Source organism: Phaseolus vulgaris, chromosome 1, assembly GCF_051622355.1.
Source record: "Phaseolus vulgaris cultivar YP4 chromosome 1, ASM5162235v1, whole genome shotgun sequence".
NCBI lineage: Eukaryota > Viridiplantae > Streptophyta > Magnoliopsida > Fabales > Fabaceae > Phaseolus > Phaseolus vulgaris.
This window is the reverse complement of record NC_143498.1, coordinates 38544722-38568580: the sequence shown is the minus strand read 5'-3', so window position 1 is coordinate 38568580 and position 23859 is coordinate 38544722. Positions and strand designations below refer to the sequence as shown.

The 23859-nt window shown below is 42.1% G+C and overlaps 3 protein-coding genes across 3 annotated transcripts; 1 reads left to right on the top strand and 2 right to left on the bottom strand.

Annotated features, from left to right (window-relative positions):
- The first annotated feature begins 8920 nt into the window (after nucleotides 1-8920).
- Nucleotides 8921-12115, top strand: ARR9 (response regulator 9). Its single transcript, XM_068616498.1, has 5 exons — nucleotides 8921-10470; nucleotides 10569-10675; nucleotides 10809-10886; nucleotides 11339-11409; nucleotides 11525-12115. The coding sequence occupies exons 1-5, from the start codon at nucleotides 10368-10370 to the stop codon at nucleotides 11889-11891; spliced, it is 726 nt and encodes a 241-aa protein (XP_068472599.1). The 5' UTR covers nucleotides 8921-10367; the 3' UTR covers nucleotides 11892-12115.
- A 4536-nt stretch (nucleotides 12116-16651) lies between these two features.
- On the bottom strand, nucleotides 16652-19699 carry LOC150029610 (uncharacterized). Its single transcript, XM_090296507.1, has 2 exons — nucleotides 18011-19699; nucleotides 16652-16660 (listed from the first exon to the last, which is right to left on the bottom strand). The coding sequence occupies exons 1-2, from the start codon at nucleotides 19697-19699 to the stop codon at nucleotides 16652-16654; spliced, it is 1698 nt and encodes a 565-aa protein (XP_090152633.1).
- A 1372-nt stretch (nucleotides 19700-21071) lies between these two features.
- Nucleotides 21072-22595, bottom strand: LOC137815935 (uncharacterized). The gene has a single exon (XM_068619043.2). It carries the CDS (start codon nucleotides 22593-22595, stop codon nucleotides 21072-21074), a length of 1524 nt encoding a protein of 507 aa, XP_068475144.2.
- Nucleotides 22596-23859: the final 1264 nt, after the last annotated feature.

Sequence of the window (23859 nt, the reverse complement as noted above, 5' to 3'; positions counted from 1 at the left end):
AGTACATTAATATAAGATCACATGTTTTACTCATGGAACTCATCCCACCTATACCAAAGATTTTTTCTCTTGTTGCCCAACAAGAAAGACAGTTAGCCAATGACATTTCTGTTACTATCTCTAGTATCAACAGTGCAAATTCCATTAGGACACCCTCCTCTACTCTGTGCACTTTTTGTGGTAAACATGGGCATACTGAAAATGTTTGTTTTAAAAAGGTTGAGTTCCCTAATCAAGACAATAGGAACTCGAAATTCAACATCACTAGAAAAGTTTGCACGTACTGTAATAGGAATGGTCACACTGTGGATACCTATTACAAGAAACATGGCTACCCTCCTGAGCACAAATTCTATAACAACACTAGGACTAGTCAGGTTAACAATCTTGTTACTACTGATGAAACTTTTTCTGAGCCTTGTCCAAAAGAACGGGGAAATCGTGATTATCATCTCACTTGCTCATCAATATCAATTCTCAATGATGTTTTAAGGTCGAACAACAGTGACACTACAATTAATCCTGTCCAAGTGAATCAAGTGGGCTCTTTCTCTGCAGACCCCAAAGCACATGAATCGTCTTCAACGGGTAAGAACTCCTTCACCTCTTTACATCATACTCATAATCCATGGATTGTTGATTCTTGTACCACTAACCATGTTTGCACTATTTTATAAGCTTTCACCTTCTATAAAACTATCAAACCTGTCCTTATCAATTTACCTAACGGCCAACATGTTTTTGCAAACTATTCTAGGACAGTAGTTTTTACAAACAAATTCTATCTTCTTGATGTGATGTACATTCCTCAATTTACATGCAATCTTATATCTACTTCTAAACTATCTCTGAACTTAAAACGTAACTTGATCTTCTCCCCCACACACTGTCTTATACAGGACAACCTCTCCAATGAGGGAATTGGTTTAGCTAATGCCAAAGTTGGCTTGTATATCTTTGACTCTTCTATTTTTCACACTGCCACACACAATTTTATTCCTTCTGTCTCTTGCAATGTTAAGGAAAATAATTTGTGGAATTATAGAATGGAGCATCCCTCTGATGAAAGGTTGCATGTCTTGAAAAATCTATACCCTTTTGTTTCTGCTGATAAAACTCATGTGTGATATTTGTAATCGTGCAAAACAAAGAAAACTTCCCTTTACTCTAAGTACTTGTCACACTACTGCTATCTTTGACATTATTCATGTTGATATTTGGGGGTCCTATTCTACTACATATATGCAAGGTTTTCGTTACTTTTTTACTATTGTTGATCATTTTTCCCGTTATGCATGGACTATATTGTTGCATGCTAAATCTGAAGTTCACACCCATCTTATAATTTTTTTTGCTTATGCTGAAAATCAATTTAAAATATTAAATGCATTCGTTCTGATAATGGTGTTGAATTTGCTATGAAAAATTTTTTTACTTCCAAAGGCACAGTTCATCAAACTACTTGCATAGAAACACATCAACAAAATGGTATAGTCGAACGTAAACACCAACACATTTTAAACATTACTCGCACTTTACTGTTTCAAGCAAATTTACGTCATATTTTTTGGGACTTTGTTGTCCAACACGTTGTTTTTCTCATAAATTGCACACCTAATCCTCTTTTACAAGACATTGCTCGATATAAAAAAAAATTTGGAAAACCTTGTGATATCTCTTTTTTATGTGTTTTTGGTTGCTCTTGTTATTCTGCTACCATTCATGCTAATAAAAAGAAATTAGATACTCGATATGTTCATGGCATCTTTCTCGGTTTTCCACACAATACCAAGGGTTACATTCTCTTAAAGTATAATCGTATTGAAATTTCAAGACATGTGATCTTTCATGAACATCATTTTCCATATAAATTGAATCATGATGACACACAAAGTCCCGACACATTATCTTTACCCATTCTTTCTAACTATAATACAATTTGTGATGATATCTTGTTTGATTATGACTGTCAAAATCCTGAGAACGAGACTACAATCATTCTAAATGAAGACAACATCATTCCTCCTAGACGTTCTAGCAGACAAAGACGCATACTTGCCTATTTAGAGGATTTCCATACTAGTTTACCCGTTGCCAACACTGTAAGTATTCGATATCCATTTCATAAATTCATTTCTTAAAATGCTTTTTCACCTTCTTTCAAACACACAATTTTTTCTATATCTTCTAACAATGAACCCAGTTTCTACATTGAGACTTCTAAGCATTCTTGCTGGAAACAAGCAAAGCAAAAAGAGCTCAATGCTCTTAATGCTAACAATACATGGCAGATCACCACTTTCCCTCCAGGAAAAAAAACTATTGGCTACAAATGGATTTTTAAAGTGAAACACAAATCTGATGGCACCGTTGATTGCCACAAAGCATGATTGGTAGCCAAAGGCTACACTCAATTCGAAGGTCTTGATTTCTTAGATACATTTGCTCCTGTAGCGAAACTAACCACTTTAAGACTTTTACTTGCTATTGCCACCTCTTAAGATTGGATTCTTAAACAACTTGATGTGAATAATGCTTTCATCCATGGTGATCTCTTTGAGGAAGTCTACATGCAACCACCTCTGGGCCTCAAACTTCCATCCCCTCAACATGTCTGCAAATTACAAAGATCACTCTACGACCTTCGCCAGGTTTGTCGTCAATGGTATGCAAAATTGTCTCAATTTTTACTTTCAAATAACTACACTTTATCCTCTGCTGATCACTCTCTTTTTTTTTAAACCGTAAAGGAACTAACATAACCATTATTCTTTTGTATGTTGATGATTTGGTGCTTACTGGAATTGATCATGAGGAAATCACTAATATCACATATTTGTCGGGAACTCAATTCAAGATCAAGAATGTAGGACCTCACTTATTTTTTGGGCCTGGAAGTGGCCAGAAACAGCTAAGGGCTCCATATATGCCAACGCAAATACGTGTTAGATCTTCTTCATGACACTAGCACGATAAACTCTGCCCCTATGCTCACACCCATGGTTCACTCATCTCGGCTTTCTTCCTCAGAAGGTACAAGACTCACTAACATTGAAACCTCTGCATATATAAGACTTATTGGCAATCTCATCTACCTCACCAACACACGACCTGATATTGCCTTTGTTGTCAACAACCTAAGTCAGTTCTTTCCTTTCCTACCACTCTCCATCAATAAGTTGCTTTTCGCTTTCTTCGATATTTGAAAGGAAACCCTCGGAACGACATTTTTTTTTACATCAACAACACTCTCCAACTTCGTAGTTTCAGTGACTCAAATTGGGCCACTTTTCCTGAAACCCACAAATTTGTAACCGGTTACTCCATCTTCTTGGGAGATTCTCTTGTTTCATGGAAATCAAAGAAACAATAAACAATTTACAAGAGTTCCTCTGAAGCAGAATATAGAGCCTTAGCCATAACCACCTATGAGATTCAGTGGCTAACCTACATCCTTCAAGAACTTGGGATTTCTTATTCTCAACCAACAACCATCTACTGTGACATCCAATCTACAATACACATTGCTTCCAATCATGTCTTTCATGAGCGCACCAAGCACATTGAGATTGACTGTCGCATCATCCGAGAAAAGATCACAGTTGGCCTTCTCAAATTACCCCCCATCTCTTCCTTTATGCAGATTGTGGACATTCTTACCAAACCTCTTGCACCTGCAATCTACAAAGAGCTCAAGTCCAAGTTAGGAATGAGAAACATTTATTCCCAGCTTGAGGGGGGGAGAGATAAAATCCATGTATAGTTTACATTGGGTTGTATAATTGGGCCCTGTTTTTCTGGTTTAGGCTTTCTGTTATTTTTGTTCCACTTTTCTCTATAAGTACTCCTCTGTTTTGTTGTTTGTAACACAACAATATATACATTTTATGAATTCAGTTTTATTCTCGTGTGGCTTTAGTTTATGTTTTTGCATCTCCTCTCCACCTTTTTCTCTTCTTTCTCTTTCACCCTGTTTAGGGTTTCTTATCTGTCGATTGGTTTCTTTGGGTGATTGCTTCTCCCTCATACCTTTGCAAACGTTTCCTAGGATTCTTGTCACAGTGTCAGTTGATCGTGTTAACACGTTTATATACCTTGAAAATCCAATAGCAATGCCTAAAAATCAAATATACACTACAAAAAAATCATTAAATATTAACTAGAGATCAAAAATAATTATTCATTATATTAACTAAGTTAGATATTGTTTTATAAAATAAAAATTATCGGTATCTAAAGTAGTTTCTATTATTAACAAAAAAAAAATTATAAAATAATTTCTAAATTGGTATTTGTTCTTACCGGTTGACCTGGTCGCCGGTTGACTTCAAAGACAAGCGGTGGTTCCACCTATTTCTGGTGAATTTTGTGCTTCCCTTTGGATGCGACTCCATTGAAACAGAGGGGCCCTACCTGTTGATTGCACTTCGACGATCAAGTCAGTACAGGACTTATAGAAACAATAAGTAAGTAAGTAATTTCAGTCTTAGAAATAGTGTCCCTTAACTAGGGATCTCAAGTCCCTTTTATAGACTACTTTTAGGTTACTCCTTGTAACTACCCTTCTCTCACGAGAACCTTATCTCGAGTGAAAGTAGGTTTGATGGGAGGAGAGTCTGTTACAATGTGCATAATCTTAGTGCAACAACCGCCCAGAATCTCCCTCATTGGAGTGCATAATCTTAACAGGATGGCCGTCAAGGTATCAACTCATGTACCAGCATCATGGACCCATCTGTTTACTGTAGGCGCACTGGCCTTCATGTATCATGCATGCAACTTACCCCTGAAAACCCTAACACTCTTGGGCTTAGGCGTCTTTGGGGAATACTTACTTGTGCTAGACCCGAATGTACTATACACACCCCTATGTTCACAAATACCCTTCATTAGTAGCCTTATGCTTACATATAAAAGATTACTTCAATTATGCCATACTGACCAAACTGAGTCCAACCACGTGGCCCATTTTACTGGCCCAACAGCCGAGCTGACTTGCTTACACCATGCACCGAGATCCGACCCCCGAGCACTGAGCCCTGAGCACTCTGTCCAGTACAATATCTAACATTAACTACTATGGTTTTAGTTACTAACTACTTTAAATTATAAATTAGTCAATATAATTGTTTAATTTATAAAATAATATCTAACTTAATCAATAATGACTAATTATTTTTAATCACTAAATTATTGATATTTAGTATTTTTCTTGTATTAAATCAAGGAATAAAATTGGAAGACATTGCTTAGTAAAGTTTACTTTTATACTATGTTTAGATATAAAGAAAAAAGATGAATAAATTTTTATTTTAATTTTTAAATGTGTGAAACGTTGTTATAATAGTTTTTTAAAATAAAGATATACGAAAATCTAAAAAATGAAACCTTTTGAAACCTTGTTATAATAATATTTTAAAATAAAGATATAAAAAACATAGAAGACAAAATGTGTTGGTCATGTTAATTCTATCATAATTTTTTTGAGGCCTATAATAGCAATAAACTATAAAGTTTAGTAACTATAAGAATGATAAACTACATGTTTTAAAGATTAAAATGTCACACATACTTAACACTTTTTTATTTAAAAGCTAGTATACAAAGATTTAGAAAAATATGACTGTTCGCTTAAACAGTATATAAAAACTAAATATGTTCTATTTTATTGTTTGCATATATAGAAAAATAGATTAAAAAATGTTTTGAATGACTATTCTTTTATTTAAAATAAAAGTAAGAAAAAAATAAATGTATTTACGTTAAATGACTTTTTAAGTATAATAGTAAGTAAATATATTCATATAGATTTGCCATTTCAAACATCTTTTCTTTTTTTGTTATGGTGAGATAAGAGAGAGGAAAAAACATATGTATGTTTGACCCTATTATTTTACCCCTCTCCCTAATTTTCTATTCACAATAAAGTGACAACAAAATTATATAATTCTCTTGTTTTTCTCTTTTCAACTATCGTTTAATTTTCTCTTAAATCAAACAGTCAGATTTGAAACTTTCTAGAAACACCCTATTAATTGTCAAGGTTATGGCAAACATTTGACCTAAGATTTGTTCCATACCCAAAATTAGAGAATGCAACTTGTAGTTAGATGGTTTAAACTAAAATGAACAGAAAAATAAAATAAAAAATAATTTGTAGTTGTAGATTTTTTTTATTAATTAGAAAGAATAAATTAATGACTCTTACAATAATAGTATTCCTTTATAAGCAAAATTTGTGAAAAAACATGAACAAAATATAATCCTGAAACTAAATACTTACAGGTAATATTTTTAATATTTCATATTAAATACAAAAAACTAACATTACTGCCAAGATAGAAAAAAAAAACTTCTTCCCCTAAATATTTAAATGTTCTTTATTCTATAGAATATTACAAAAAAAAAGTGGTAGGATTTATTGATCTTCAATTTTGATCCAATCATTTCACTTAAATTAATTAGTTGTTTATGTGTGTGTATATATTAAATATGTTAGATTTAGAGCTTAATACAAACAAATAAAACATATTTAAGGACTCCAAAATAGAAGAAATTTTAAAATTTAGAGATAAAAATTACGGATTACAAATTTAAGGGGATCAAAATTAATATTGTAATTTAGTCTTAATTTTTTTTAAGGACGCTTACTGAGTATAAGTGTATTAATATGTATTTGAAACGTTAAATTTGTTAATATAATTTGAGAGCATGTAATTAAATTGAAATATAAAACTTGTTTGCAGTCCCTACATTGGCATTAAATTATGAAGTTTTATGTTTTCAGCATAGGAAATATATATAGCAGCATCTCACAGCAAAACATTGAATAGGTTGGTGAGAGTGAAGGATGAGGAAGAAAAATGTGGAAGTAAAATATAGGATTCTAAATCCAGTACTATACTATTGCTTTCAAGATCAATAATGATATAGGATTCGCTCTCCTGCACTAAATCTTCTCATTAATTAGTGTAACAAAAAACACTGTTCATAAATCATCCATCAAGTAGTTTCGATGACTTTAATGAATGTATGTTGATGCTTTTTGAACATCAATGGCAGCAAATGCTGAGGAAAACCCTAAAGTTTTGGTCCCCTATTCCATGGAAGAGTGCATGTGAAGATGCATATATGGCTCTGGCTTGAAGGGAAAGGAGGACCCCCCCCCTTTCCTCTTTTTCTTTCTAGGGTTTGCTGATCTAAGCTTGCGTCTGCCTACGTTTAACCTAAAAATAACACCTTTTATAACCGTTGACCTTTAGTCTCCATTGTCTATAACTCATCATTAATTCTTAATAATCAAAACTTAATTATCATTAAGACTGTGTTTAGTCAAAGGATTACTCTTCCTAACGTGGTAAACCAATCATTCTTATTAAGAGAAAAATTTACTATCAATATTTGACTCTCTCTTAACTATCATAATTGTGTTTCAAAGAGGGTATATATATAAAAAAAATAGACAAATTAATTTTAATTTGTGTTTATTTACTTTAAAATAATTACTTTTTATATTTATTTCTTTTGAAAAATGAAAAATAATATGACAGAAAAAGTAAACTGCTAAATTAAACATATTCAAATATTCATTTATACTTGCTGATAGGAGGTTTAATCTGTTAGCTCAATTAATAATATAACCAAAATAAAATATATAACTTATTGGAATCATATTTTATAGAATTGAGTTAGATATGTTCAAATTTTAAAATAAATACAAAGATTTATCTTAATGATCGATGTTTAACCCCTTATATTGTTAATTGTAAATTTAATGCTCGAAATATTCAGTCATGAATACTAAAGATAAAAATCTGTATTAGTCAAGTAATGATATCAGCAAATAAATGGAAAAACTCAATTTAAAAAAAAAAAGCAATATCTTTACGTTCAAACTATAATAAAATATTTTAAAAGTGAGTTTGAAGGATACAATTATTTACGAAGTACAATTTTAATTTTAATTCTATCATATTAAATATAATTAAGGTTTAAATTAAAAAATAGAAGACGTGTCACTGTTACAACTTCGTCAAGTTAACAACACAGAAGGCAAAATGATTAAATGTGTCATCAAGAAAATGTCATAATAATAGACAAACGATAATGGTTTATGAAATATGAAAGAAATAAAATATAGCATTAATTTATGCATAGACATGATTAATCTTTAAAGTTTACTAGATGTAATGTATTGTTTTAAAAAAATGAACCATATATAATTTAAACTAAAACTCTTATATACAGATTAAGAAGTTTTTGTCAAGGATTTTGGCTGAAATACCTTTAAATCCATCTTTTATGGTTTATATTACTTTCTATTGATTCGATAAAGCACAATCGAAATAAAACAAAAATAAACGCGTGAACATATTTTACACTTGAAACCAAAAAATTTGGCATATCTATCATACTAACAAGTATCTTATTTTGGAAAAAAAATGGCTTAAATTAATGTTTATTGAGTTTAAAATGTTGTATAACTTATGTGAAGAGGCACATGTTTGATCATATTATGAATGAAGGAAATTAATAATAGGTTGTGGAATTAGATTCAGTTAACTCATAAGACAAATCATAAATAGAAGGGATGAGTTTAGGTGATACATATGTGATTTATTTCAACAACATCTTGATTTGAAAAATAAAAGTAGTAAGAAAAAAAGAAGTTCATAATAAGAAGATAAATGGATGAAATTTGAATATGTTATCTCTAAGGAAAAATAGGTATAAGATGGTGACAAGAAAATAAAAGATAAAGTGAATCTTGATACTTTTTTTAGAATATTCTTGATCTATGTAGTGAATAAAGATTTATGTTTTCCACGTAGCTGATTTGCGACAGAATTATATTCTTGTGTGTAAATGATTTCCGTCCCTAATATGCATATAAGTTTGTTGGATGTTTGGAGAAAATAACAAGCATGGACGATGACAATGAATGAGTTAGGAGCAAGAATGATGAAGGATGAACATTCCAGCATGCTTCCATGTAAATTTTAATAAATTGGTATGAACACTTGACTATGAAATTGAAAAAATGGGCATGAATGGGATAAAAGAAAAACAAAATTTTCATTGATTCATTCATAGTCTTGGTCTTGGTCGTGAAGCGTGGCCATGATGAAGGGGAGAAAAGAGGGAGAAGACATTAGAAGATTTAGGTGAATTGGCCCACTAGTTAGTGCCTTTTCACTTTATCGTTTTCTCGCATGTGCCCCGTTTTTTCTCCCTTCAACATCAATACCTTCATGCCATCTATCTCATACCATCAAACACAACATTATGCGCAAATGTTGAATCTAAGATATAGTTTTTTCACTTCCACACACTCAATACAACTTTGCACAATTTCTCATTGCGCGTTTTCAATCATCATCATCATGTTTCAAGAAATGGTGGGATATCTAATTTGGGTTGCCAAGCCAAAGAAAAAACAATCACCACCAATAAAGAAAAATATGTGGGTGAGAATATTATAATTGCCGTTCACGTTTTTATATGTTTGTGTTGTTATTAAGATTAGAAAGTAAGTTATGTTTGTTGAAGGAGATTAAGAGACAAATTTATGGTATTGCATGCGTTGAAAGGCATGTAAAGAAGGAATTAAATAGAGATTAAAGTTTTGATATTTGTTAATGGGGTTTGTAGAAAAGAAAAGATGATGGATGTGCATGAGATGGGCATGATGATGAATGAGGATGGGATGGGATGGGATGGGCATGGGAAGCAAATCTTAAAAGGGCATCAAAAGAAATTGGCCTCTCTTTGCCACCACTCTCCCCCACCTGCCCAAGATATGGTAAGCGCCACATGATTTCACAGCCAGGGGAAAATAAAAGGCACCATTGCTGACCTCACCTGTATCTCTTCAAGGGATTTTTGTGGGCCCCACCAACACACCTTTCTCTCTCTCTCTTCCTCTTTCCTCTTTTGCCTTCATCCTACTTTCTACTTTCACCACCATTTTCTCTCTCCCTCTTCTTCTATTATACATATATATAAATAAACCTCACTCCACCCTTCTCTCAACCCTCAACAACCCAAAAATATTCACTAAGATTTATTTCTTTTTTTTATTCATTCATTGTTTCTTCCTACTCTTTATCTTATAATTTCCCATTGCTTCCCCGGTAATTCAAGATCAACTTGGAAAATTTGCAAGATTTGGGATGAAATCTGGTCGGATCTTGCTTTGTGGGATGGGGATTTTGGTGGGTCTTATTTCAATACAAAGCTCTTCATCCTCATCCCCATCTTCCCTTCTCATCTTTCTCCCATAACACCATTCTTCCAACCGCTCCTTTTTTTCCTTCCAATTCTTGCCTTCTTCCTCACTTCACCGTCTTCAATCCACCTTTCCACAAATGGGGATGGCTGCAGAGTCGCAGTTTCATGTGTTGGCTGTTGATGACAGCATCATAGATAGGAAACTCATTGAGAGGCTCCTCAGAACCTCTTCCTACCAAGGTGCTTTCTTTTAGGCCAACATCTTGCAAAATTGAATTTTGTTTGCCTCTTGTTTGCCGTGTTGTCTGATAAGAAGGACCCTTTTTTTTCAATGGCAGTTACTACAGTTGATTCTGGTAGCAAGGCTTTAGAGTTTCTGGGGTTGCGTGAGAATGATAAGACCAACCCAAGTACACCATCTGTTTCTCCCAACAACAATAATCAGGTATGTTGTTTTTTTTTGTTAGAACGCATAAAGGTGTTCTAATTCAAATTCAATCAACGTGATTTTTTTTAGCCATAGATCAGTGTCTTTCTCCGGGGTTCTGAGATTGTTTTGGAATTTTGTGTCTTTGTAGGTGGTGGAGGTGAATCTTGTTATTACAGATTACTGTATGCCTGGCATGACAGGCTATGACTTGCTTAAGAAAATCAAGGTATGCTTGCTTGCTGTGGTTTCTATTCCTGTCTCATCTCTCTTTTAACCATTATATTCCCCACTTTTCTTCTCAGTTTTTGTGGCCAAGATTGTTTTCCTTTTTGCAAAGACCCTTGTAGAGGACTTTCCATTTTGAAAGTGTGCATTCATTCCGATTTGATGTTGTTGGTTAAAGTTGTCAAGTTGAACTAGTTTCATTTCACCACCACAAAATAAAAAATCAATTATAATCTCCTGGAATAATTCTGCCATCTGCTTTTTAGTTTTCCACCCAAAACAAATCAGGTTCACTATCTGATCGAAAGATTTTTCTTTTCCTAAAGCTCCTGCTTTAGTAGCTGTATTTGATTTTAGTGAAAAATCGTTTGAGAATCTATGAAAACTACGTCCTCACTTCACTTATTCCACCTGGAACCAGAAACTTATATAGGATTCTCTCTGATATTTCAGGAATCTTCATCTTTGAGAAACATACCAGTTGTGATTATGTCATCTGAGAATGTGCCTTCAAGGATTAGCAGGTGAGAAGAATAAATAGTGCATTACTTTTTTTTCTCAAATTTTCTATTTTTTTCTTTTTCCTATGAACATGTTTTTGAAGTGAAATTCTGATGAATATCTGAAACTGACAACTAGATGCTTGGAGGAAGGAGCAGAAGAATTTTTCTTGAAGCCTGTGAGGCTGTCAGATTTGAACAAGCTTAAACCCCACATGAAGAAGACCAAGTCGAAAGATCAAAAGCAAGGAACAGCTGAAAAGATTGAAAACTCAGAAGTTCTACAGCAACATGCCCAGCAAATCCTCCAAAATGACCAGAAACAAGCACCAAAACCCCAAGATCCTCAGCCAGAGTCAGAGTCAAAGCCACAACCAACTATAGAACAACAGCAACCATCACTACAACAAGCCAACAATAACAAGAGGAAGACCATGGAACAGGGGCTTTCACCTGAGACTGACAGAACAAGACCAAGATACAGTGGCATAGCCACTGTGGTATGATAAAAAATTACTGCCAAATAGTTTTCTTCAATTTCAAATGTAATTCCCATATAACTTTTTTTCTTTTTTAACAAATTAACTTCACTGTTGGCTAATATAGGCTCCTATAGGACCATAGTAGAGTTGTTTCCTGTACACATATTTCTGGAAATATTTCCTTCCAATTTTGCTTCACCAATATTAATGAAAATGAAAAAAAAAAGATTATTGAATTGAGTAAGAAATCGGATACCAAATTTAAAGTCTGAATGAATTATGATTACTTAGGTGATAACAACCAACACACTTGAATTATTCTTTGATTGAAACCTGTTAACAAGCCCACAGAGACAACTGATTCTGATAAAGCAAAAAAATACAAATGTATGAACAGAAAAAGTTTTCTGTTGTACAATGTAGCATTTCATTTACCAAATGTGTGTAGTGTATATGCAAATGGTAAGAATGAAAAGGGGTAGTTAGTTAATTATTTTAATAGACTGTAAAAAAAAAATCAACTTTACTTACAAAAGGTAACAACGAAATTAGTATAAGATGAAAGAAAGGTTTTTGTTACTGATATTTTGTTCACTATTGTTTTTATGGTTACTTAGTCTCCTTTCTTATTCTCTTATTTACCTTTCTAACTGGTTAAAAATATTCTTTTCCAAATAAAAATTTAATTGTGGAAAAGTTCTGTTTACCAAATTGTGTTTTGAAAAATATTTCTTTGTAATCACTTTTTTTAAACAACTACCTAACAACAGTTTCTAATAATAAAATATTATATATTTAAATGATAAAAATAAATGTAAATATATTTTTTAAATTAAATAATAATATATTTGATTTATATTAAATATATGAAATAATAGAGAATCAAAATATTTTGATTCTTTTGTCTTTCGTATAAAGAAGTATAGATTTTACTGAAAATATGTAAAATATATTAAAAAGACTTAAGATCATATATTATTTTTACAAAATTTAGTGAGACGTGTTCCTGTGTATATTTTGTTATAAGATGATGATGCTCTCACACTATATTTTTTTTTCTTATACTGAAATTACAATTCCATAAATTTATTATTTTATTATAATATTTTATTTATATTTAGTATAATATTTTAGGTAAAAAAATGGGTGTTAAAAAGATACTTTTCCTTTGTTATAAAGAAGTAATGGGAACGGGATAGAAAACCCAAAGACCTATCTATAACTTCATCTATCTTAGTCCAATTAATACATTAGGATCACAAGTTTTAAATTAAAATGATTAAATAATATTTTATTTCATTTTATTTTATGAAATTATCTCACTTTTCTTATATTTTATTAGTATACTCTTTATTTATTGTTTTTTGTTGCTTTGTCCGACTATTTATAGCCTAAACATCATTTATTCTTTAATAATGTGCATTCTTTTTGTTATTTCTTCTTTTGCTATGTAGCTTCTTGTATTTCTCTCTTTAACTATTTGTTCCTGCTAGGGAGATGGGACCTAGAGAACTGTTGAAGTCTTCTTCTCCTTCCTTCGGTCGGGCAGGTGATTGGGTGATGAACTGGGATTCTTTTCGTCCTCCTGCTTATCCTTCGGCACTCGGGACTCGGTCGTCGGGTGAACACCGGATGGTGGGGGTACCTGCGAAGGCACTCTGACGCTCAAGTCAGTAAAGCGGGTGGTCAGCTCTCAGGTAGGTGAACAGTAATAAATGACATACCTTACTTCTTGAAATGCGTGCTATTTATATTATTCTAGTGGGCCTACCTTGTTGGGCCCGTTTATCGAGGTGGATACCGCTTAGGGTTGCATTACCTAATTCTTGATGATGGATTAGCTTCACTGATCTCGGTTTGAGTGTTAATTGTAATGGGGGTTCGGCCATCGGTCAAATTCTCATGGCGAGGGCCAGCCATTGGCCAAATACCTGTGGTCTTCGGCCGTCTCAGTTAAGTCTTCAAAGGTCTCGGCCTCTCGGCCAAGTCTCCAAAGGTCTCGGCCTCTCGGTCTCCCGGCCAAGTCTCCAAAAGGTCTCGACCTCTCGGTCTCTCGGTCAGGTTGACTAGGCGTCGGGCAGCCAGGTGGGTCCCAGCCTCGCCCAGTACCGGTACACTTGCCCCCCAGGCTCAAGGGCAGATGCGTAAGTTATGTCCGATGAGTCTTTAATTATGGGAGTCGGTCGGCCTCCCTCGGTCGCGCGGGCGTTTCATTTCTCGAGGTACGACTTGACTAGGCGGTATGACGTGACTTCAGACGGCGCGACGTGACGTGCATTGATGAGGGGTTTTTTGGGCGGGGGAGTTCATGGACCGTTAGATCTACAAGATATAACGGTTGAGATTGGTTTGACGTTTCGCATTCCGAGGCCCATGGGCCCTATAAATAGGGGTCTACCAGCGTCGAGATCCCGCATTTGTGTTCGTGAGTTTTTCTGGCAGCCGAGTGATCCTTCGTCCACTGCTGAGTGTTGAGTGACCGTTCAGTCGTCTTTCTTCGCCCAGCTTAGTTTATCAGCCGATGTTAGTAATGTGTTGCGAGCCTAGTCTTTCCCCTCCTCCCTTGGGCGACCCGTCCTCTCCCGTCGGTCACTCTTCTTCGAGGGAGTCTTCTGAATCGTCATCCTCTTCTTCTTCTTCCTCTTCGTCATTCACCACCGACCCTGTTTCGGTTGGGGTGGCCGATGCTCCATCCCCGGTGGAGGTTGTGAGGGAGGATGCCCCGGCCAATGCTGTTGACCGATCGGGCTCGCCCCCAATGGCCGTCCCCTTAGGGGATTTTAGTTGGGTGGATCCTAGGGTGATGGATATCTCGTCTACCTATGAGACCGAGGAGTCTGTGGCAAAATTTTTGCTCAGGCGACCGGTTTTAAAGGCGGAGGAGTTCTCTTCCCACTTTAGCATTCTACCTTGTGGGGCGGCCGAGAGGGTGTGCATGGGGCGGCCTGGTTCCGGCCCCCCTTTCTTTTATATGTACACTTGCTTTTTTGTTGATCTTTTTGTTTCCCTTCCTTTTGACGAGTTTACGATGGGCGTCCTTCAGACGCTCAACGTTGCTCCCACCCAGGTTCACCCAAATACCTAGGCGTCCCTTCAAGCCTTTCGTTTGTTGTGTGACGTTATGCGTCTTCACCCCACGCCCTCATGTTTTCTTTCTTATTATAACTCCCATCCTGCCAAGAAGGCCGCTTGGCATTTGCTGGCCGGCTGGCCCGGTAGTGTTCTTTTTTATCTCTTTGCCCTTTCTTATAAGCGTTTTAAGGAGAGGTTTGTGAAGGTCGTGATCCGGCCCAAGGCGACCTCTTTCTTTTTTGACTCGACCGGGCGGTCGAGATTCCCTCTTTATTGGACTCGGCAGCCTTGCGAGTTTAAGGAGTGGCCGAGGCCGACGGAGGGTGAGGACGAGCTGGGTGTCCTTGCCCTTTTTGACGCCCTCCCGAGGAGGCTTCCGTGCCAGGGGTTGATTGGTGCGTATGCCAAGTCTGCGCGCTGGGCGGCTGTGAGGGGTATGTGTCTCAGTTTGCCTTAGTCGGTCGGTCGGTCTGTCTATTTGTTTTGTCTTATTTTTAACTCCTTGATTTGTTTTGTAGAGATCATGCTTAACGAGCGACTGAGCGCCGTTAGCGTACTTGACAAGCATCGGCAGAAGGCGGCCGACCGCAGGGGTCGTCGAAGTTTGGAGGTGATACCGCCGCCGAGTGATGAAGGGGTGGCCAGCCCATCTCACAAGTCCAAGGGGTCGGCTGGCCCCGCCCACAAGTCCAAGAAACGTCCGAGGGGCGCCAGCAACATTGCCACCACCACCCGGTCACCTGGGTCCATGCCAACGCCTCCTCCTTCTCGACGGGTGTCTGCCGAGGCGGCGTCGGGCTCTCCTGGGGCCTTGGTGCACAGAGAAGCCGGTCCATCTGTGGCCGATGCCCGGGCGGCGCTCACGCCCTTCGATATCTTGGGGGCCGGGTATCGATTCTCCCGGAGGGTTCGTGTCGCGCTTCCGGATGAGGCTCGGGACCCCTTACGCAACGTTGCTCCCTCGGAACTCCTAAGGAGCGGCTTCGAGTTGATGTGCCGGTCGGTCGTCCTTGTCCAGAGCGGGCTTCAGGGCCAAGACCGTCAGGCCGAAGACGTGTCAGCCTTGGAGCATAAGCTTTCGGAGGCTGCCGAGGACTTGAAGCAGTCCCTAGCTGCGAACACTAACCTATCGGCCCGGATTGCTGCAGAGGCGGCCGAGAGGGAGTTGGCGCAGAGGGAGGCGGCCGAGGCGAAGCGTCAGCTGGAGGCCGAGAAGCTGAGGGCAGCTGCTGAGATCGCCAATTTAAAAAAGTTGGTCGAAGAGAAGAACGGGCAGCTTTCTGCCTCGGCCACTGAGATGGCCGCCCTTCAACTCGCGAAGGAGCAAGCCGAGGCCAAGCTTGACGAAAATTATGAGGAGGCCGAGGAGTTGCTGAGGCAATGCTTCGAGAGGGCCGTTCGTCAAGCACATGTGCTTTACGGTGGGCCGCCGGCCACTGGTAGCTTCGACCTCGATTATGAAGTTTATCAGGGTCGGTTAATGCCGAGTGCTGAGGCGGCTGCTTTGGCTACCCAAGAGGCTGAACCGGCCGAGGCCGAGGTCCAGGGCAGGGAGACTGAGGCTGAGGAGGGCGGGTTTGTTGAGATTCAAGATTAGGTTCACCGTTGGCCGGGTTGTGGCCTTTTCTTGATTTTTGCTTTCCTCTGAGGCCGGGGTGTGGCCTCTTTGTTTTGCTTTTTGTTGTATCACCCTGTTTCCTCATTAATATGAACTAGCTTTCCTTTCATTTGGTTTGGCATAAAAATTTGACAAGTTAATCACTCGATCTCCCATTGAACGAGTAGAACATGGGCGATCGGCTGCTAATTGCGAGCGTTAAAACTCGAGCAAGTAAAATATGGGCGATCGGCCACTAATTGCGAGCGTTAAAACTCGAGCAAGTAAAATATGGGCGATCGGCCACTAATTGCGAGCGTTAAAACTCGAGCAAGTAAAATATGGGCGATCGGCCACTAATTGCGAGCGTTAAAACTCGAGCAAGTAAAATATGGGCGATCGGCCACTAATTGCGAGCGTTAAAACTCGAGCAAGTAAAATATGGGCGATCGGCCACTAATTGCGAGCGTTTAAATTCGAGCAAGTAAAACATGGGCGATCGACCACTATTTGCGAACGTTGGATTCGAGCAGGTAAAATGTGGGCGATCGGCCACTAATTGCGTATGTTGGATTCAAGCAAGTAAGATGTGGGCGATCGGCCACTAATTGCGAATGTTGGATTCGAGCAGGTAAGATGTGGGCGATCGGCCACTAATTGCGAATGTCGGATTCGAGCAGGTAAGATGTGGGCGATCGGCCACTAATTGCGAATGTTGGATTCGAGCAAGTAAAGTGTGGGCGATCGGTCACCACTTGCGATATTAATCGAGCAAGTGGCGATCGGTTGGCCGGCACTTGCGATGTTAATCGAGCAAGTGGGCGTTCGGTAGGCCGGCACTTGCGATGCTAATCGAGCAAGTGGGCGTTCGGTAGGCCGGCACTTGCGATGTTAATCGAGCAAGTGGGCGTTCGGTAGGTCGGCACTTGCGATGCTCATCGAGCAAGTGGGCAGTCGGTAGGCCGGCACTTGCGATGTTAATCGAGCAAGTGGGCGTTCGGTAGGCCGGCACTTGCGATGCTAATCGATCAAGTGGGCAGTCGGTAGGCCGGCACTTGCGATGTTAATCGAGCAAGTGGGCAGTCGACCATTGCTTGTTCGGTAGAATATTTCCAACACTTTGATGAAAACGCCTCGTTAAAACCTCCCTGGTTGGGTGAGGAAAGAGTGCGTGATTTTATTGATTTTAGCTGTAATAGAACTTGAGGTGCGTGGCATTCCACGTCCTCGGTACAATTTTTCCTGAAAGCCATTCTAGATGATAGGCTCCTCCTTGTGCGACTTCTCGGACTCGGAAAGGCCCCTCCCAGTTGGATGAGAACTTCCCTTCATTTTTTCTTGCATCGCTGCGCATTCTCCAGACGAGATCGCCCTTCTGGAAACCTCTCGGTTGGACTTTGGTGTTGTACCGTCTGGACGCCTGGGCTTTGCAGGCAGCCTCCCGAATCTTGCTTTTGTCACGGAGCTCACTTACCAGGTCGAGGTTGACCGCTAGGCTTTCCTCGTTTAGGGTGAGATCGAACATTTGCCGCCGTATGGTGGGCTCGGCCACCTCAACTGGGATCATGGCCTCGGTTCCGTACGTCAGGCTGTAGGGTGTTTCCTGTGTGGTAGTTTGGGGGGTGCACCTGTACGCCCAAAGTACCTCGATCAGCTCCTCGGTCCATCGGCCCTTTGCTTTGCCCAGCCGCTTCTTCAGCTCGTTGAGTATGACCTTGTTGGCGGCCTCGGCCTGCCCATTGGTTTGTGGGTGTTCCACCGAGGCCGTGATGGACTTGATGCCCAGGTCGTCATAGAAGGATTGTAGGCCTCGGTCGATGAACTGTCGGCCATTGTCAGTTACTATTGTGTGTGGGACGCCGAATCGGCAGACAATGCTCCTCCATACGAAGTTTTGTACATTCTTTGCCGAGATGGAGGCGAGGGGTTCGACCTCGATCCATTTGGTGAAGTAGTCGACTCCCACCAAGAGGAACTTGGTCTGCCCCTTCCCTGGGGAGAATGGACCGATAATGTCCATCCCCCACATGGCGAACGGCCACGGGGAGATGATGTTGTGCAGTTCTTCCGGCCTGGTGTGGTGGAGGGGGCCGAACTCTTGGCACTTGGGGCATTTCTTCACGTATTCGGCACAGTCGCCCTGTATGGTCGGCCAGTAGTAGCCGGCTCTCAAGAGCTTGGCGGCCATCGTCCTCGCCCCGGCGTGATTTCCGCAGATTCCCTCATGGATCTCGGCTAGGATGTACTCGGCCCTTTTATTGGTGATGCATTTTAGCAAGGGGGTCGAGTAGCCTCTCCGGTACAAATCTTCGTTGATCATGGTGTACCGGGTGCATTGTTGCTTCATCGCCTTCTCTTGGTCGGCCTTGCATGTGCCGTCCGTTAGGTATTGGATGACGGGTGTCATCCAGTTGTCGGCCTCGGCCTCTTCCTCTTCTTTAGTCAGACACTCGGTCTCGGCCTCCGTCACACTAGGGTGTCTCAGCCATATTTGTATGACTGACCTCTGATGGCTCTTCTTTTTTGTGACCGAGAGCTTGGATAGGATGTCGGCCCTTTTGTTGTCCTCCCTCGGTATGTGTTGCAAGGGTGCTTTGCTGAAGCGGGCGATACTGTTTTTGGCTGCATGGTAGTACCGCTGCAGCAAAGGCTCTTTAACCTCGAAATCTCCATTGACTTGGCCGACCATCACCTGGGAGTCGCTTTTGCATGTAACCTCGCGCGCTCCCATGTCGTAGGCTAGGTTCAGCCAAGCCAGCAAGGCCTCGTACTCGGCCTGGTTGTTGGTTGCCCGGAATCCGAATTGGAGGGCTTGTTCCAAGAAGAGGTCGCCCGGCCCCTCCAGGACGACTCCCGCTCCATAGGCTGTTTTATTTGAGGAGCCGTCCACATAGAGAGTCAACCCGCCCGAGAGGGTGGGTAGCAGCGTCAGCTCGACCGAGAAGTCGGCCAAGCATTGAGACTTGATGGCGCCCCTCGGTTCATAGCGTATGTCGAACTCAGAGAGTTCGACTGACCATCCTATCATCCTCCATGCAAGGTCCGGTTTAGACAAAATTTTGAAAATAGGGTAGTCGGTTCTTACAGTTATGGAGTGATTTTGGAAGTATGGGGGCATCCGTCTTGCCGTGAGGACCAGTGCGAGAGCCACCTTCTCGATCATCTGGTATCGGGTCTCAGCCGAGTGGAGGGTTCGGCTGACGAAGTACATCTTGTACCAGGGCAGCGCTGACTGCCTCTTCAGAGACTGCCAGATACACTAGGATTGGGTGGTCGGCCCTCGGCTTCTGGATGACGGCTGGGGATGTGAGGAACTCCTTGAACTGCTTGAAGATTTCCTCGCATTGGTCATCCCAGGCGAACTTTTTGCCCTTCCGGAGGAGCTGTACCATCGGCCTCGTCCTCTCGGCCAGGCGGGGGACAAATCGGGAGAGGGCGGTCAGCCGCCCTAGGAGCTGTTGTACCTCCTTCACGCTGTTCGGGCTCCTCATGTTGAGTATTGCTTGACACTTGTCAGGATTGGCCTCTATCCCCCGGTGGGTGAGCATGAAGCCTAGGAACTTCCCTCCCTCGACCCCGAAGGTACATTTTTCGGGGTTGAGCTTCATGCTGACTCCCCTTAAGGCCTTGAAGACCTCGTCCAGGTCTTTTAGATGTTGATCAAACGAGTCGGACTTCACGACTATGTCGTCCACGTACACCTCTACCGCTCGGCCGATTAGTCCTTTGAAGACTTTGTCCATGAGGCGCTGATAAGTCGCCCCTGCGTTCTTGAGGCCGAATGGCATGACCTCGTAATAGTAGTTGGCGTCGGCCGTCATGAAGGCCGTCTTCTCCTTGTCCCTCGGGTGCATGCTTATCTGGTTATAGCCAGAGTAAGCGTCTAAGAAACTCATAATTTTGTGGCCGGCCGCCCCATCCACCAGTCGGTCAATGTTCGGGAGGGGGTAGGTGTCCTTCGGGCATGCGCTGTTGATGTTTCTGTAGTCGACGCACATCCTCCAGTTACTGTTCGGCTTGGTGACCATGACGACGTTGGCCAGCCATGTCGTGTATCGGGCTTCCCTTATGAATCCGGCCGACAGGAGCTTCTCGGCCTCCTCCTTCGCCGTGAGTCGCTTTTCGTTGCCCAAGTCTCTCTTCTTTCGGGAGATCGGTCAGGCTTCCTTGAATATTGATAGTCGATGGGTGATGACATCCGGGCTCACCCCCGGCATGTCGGCCAGCGTCCATGCGAACATGTCGACATTCTTTTTTAGCGCGGCATGCATGATCTCAGCCTCGGCCGCCGCCAAGGCTGTCCCTACAGTCGTGCTGTGTTCTTCGTCGAGGAGGGGGACTCTCCTCAGCTCCTCTCTTGCCTCTAGCCTGTCCTCGGTCGCCCGGGGGTCGAGGTCTACCAGTGCCACGGTTGGCTTGATTTCTCTCGGTCGGTCCTTCTTGGGGGAGCGGTCTTTTCGGGAGGATTTCCTTACTCTGAGGGGAGAGGTGTGGGCCCTTAAAGGTTCCACCCGGAGGCTCTCGGCGTAGCACTCTCATGCTTCTTTCTGGTCTACATGGACCGTGAGGATGTCCCCTGTTCTTGAAGGGAACTTCATTGCGAGGTGAGGGGTTGATACTATGGCCATCAGCCGGTTGATGGATGGTCGGCCGAGGAGTATGTTGTAAGAGGTGTTGGCGTCAATGACCAGGTATCGAATTTTGATGGTCCTGGTGCTCTTCCCCTCTCCGAAGGTGGTGTATAAGTCGATATAACCCTTGGTACCCACCCTCTCGCCCGAGAATCCTACCACGTGGTCGTCGTATGGCATCATCTCGGTCTCGGCCATCCTCATGGCCTTGAAAGTTTTCCAGTAAAGGATATCTACCGAACTTCCTTGGTCCACGAGGGTCTTCCTTATGGTGAATCGGTCTATGTCGACCGCTATCACCATCGGGTCGTCCTGCTGGCGGTAGTCTACGCCCTTGAAGTCCTCGTCCGTGAAGGTGATGGGTGGCATCCTCGGTCGGAATGCCACCGCGTTCACCTGGTGTACCGTCCGGAGGTGTTTCTTCCGAGCGTTGTTTGTGCTTCCTCCCCCGGCGAAGCCGCCGGCTATAGTGTTGATAACCTCCCGGTTACCTCTCCTATCGGCCTCCCTGGGGGGATCGTCTCTTTGAGGTGGGTCGGCCCTTGCGGGTTGTCGGTCGCCTCTGTTATCTCGGTCATTCCGGTCGCGTTGAGGAGACCTCGTCCGCCTGGGTGGATCCGCCCGGCCGGGTGGGTCTCGGCCATTCCTGACGAAACGACGGAGATGCCCAGCCTGGATAAGTTCTTCGATCTTATCCTTAAGGGCCTGACACTCGTCGGTTGAGTGTCCTGTGTTTTGGTGGTACCGACACTGCTTCCTCCGGTCGGCATTATTTGGGCTGGCCACCTTCCTTGGGGGAGGGATCAATTCGGCATTGAGGGCCTCGTCCAAAATCCTTCCCCTCTCGGTCGTCAGCGGTGTGTATCTTGAGAACCGGATCGGCCGGTCTCGGTTTTCCTGGCGTCGGTCGTTCCTTTGACTCGGCCGCCCCTGGCGATCCTTTTCTTCCTTGTTTTTCTCCCCACCGGCCTCGGCACGGGCCTGGTTACGGAATTCTCTTAGCTCTTCTAGCTGCATGTACTTAGCAGCTCTCTTTCTCAGCTCGTCTAGGCTGTCGGCCGGCTGCATGCACAGGTTGTCGGCAAAGGGCCCCGAACGCAGGGCCGTCAGCATGTGGTGCATGGCGACGTCCGGACTCAGATTCCGGATGCTCATCGCCACTTTACTGAACCTATCCACGAAGGTTCTCAGCGACTCTCCCTTCTCCTGGCGGATGCCTACCAGAGCGATGGAGGTTAGATGGTGTGGCCGGCTGGTCGCGAACTGCGTTTCGAACTTTGCGACGAGCGTGGCAAAGCTGTCGATGGAGTTGGGTGAGAGCTTGGTGAACCAACTAAGGGCTGCGTCCTTTAAGGATGTGGGGAACACTCGGCACAAAACGGCGTCGTCCGAGGTGTAGAGACTCATATGGGTGGTGTAGGCGTCCATATGCTCGTCCGGGTCGGTCGACCCGTCGTATCGGTCTCGGTTGAAACCCTTCCACTTCTCAGGAAGCGGGACTTCGATGATGTTGTTTGTAAAGGGATGTCGGCGGTTCGGGTCGGCCGTCAGGGTCGTCCGGATGGACCTGATTAGGCACGACTCGTTGCCCATCTCAGTTTCGCGGGGAGGGGGTCGGCCTCTCGTCCCCTCGGCCACATCCGGGTTGGGGGGAGAGGTGTAGGACTTGTCGACCACGTTTGTCGGTATGACAGAGGGTCCTCCCTCCCCCAGCTTCTTTCTCATATCTTCGTTCTCCCTGCGGAGAACTTGTAGCTCTTGCTCATTTTTCTGAGCGGCCTCCTCGGCCTTTCTTCGCATCTCGGCCATCTCCCTCTGGAGAGACAACAGCAACATCGTTTGGTCGGCTTCAGTCATTCTTTCCATGCTTCTTGTTGAAACCATCTACTTTTTTCCTTCAGCTAGTTTCCCTCGGTCCCACGGTGGGCGCCAATTGTTCCTTTAGGGAGATGGGACCTAGAGAACTGTTGAAGTCTTCTTCTCCTTCCTTCGGTCGGGCAGGTGATTGGGTGATGAACTGGGATTCTTCTCGTCCTCCTGCTTATCCTTCGGCACTCGGGACTCGGTCGTCGGGTGAACACCGGATGGTGGGGGTACCTGCGAAGGCACTCCGACGCTCAAGTCAGTAAAGCGGGTGATCAGCTCTCAGGTAGGTGAATAGTAATAAATGACATACCTTACTTCTTGAAATGCGTGCTATTTATATTATTCTAGTGGGCCTACCTTGTTGGGCCCGTTTATCGAGGTGGATACCGCTTAGGGTTGCATTACCTAATTCTTGATGATGGATTAGCTTCACTGATCTCGGTTCGAGCGTTAATTGTAATGGGGGTTCGGCCATCGGCCAAATTCTCATGGCGAGGGCCGGCCATCGGCCAAATACCTGTGGTCTTCGGCCGTCTCAGTTAAGTCTTCAAAGGTCTCGGCCTCTCGGTCTCCCGGCCAAGTCTCCAAAAGGTCTCGACCTCTTGGTCTCTCGGTCAGGTTGACTAGGCGTCGGGCAGCCAGGTGGGTCCCAGCCTCGCCCAGTACCGGTACACTATTTATAGCCTAATTCAATAATGTGTCTTCTTTCTATAATTTTTTATTCTTTAAAACACTTATACTCTTACTTTATCATTTAACCATTTAATTTTATTTTTATTTGTGTTTTTTTTTCAAAATATTAGTAAATAAATTCGAGTTCAATTTT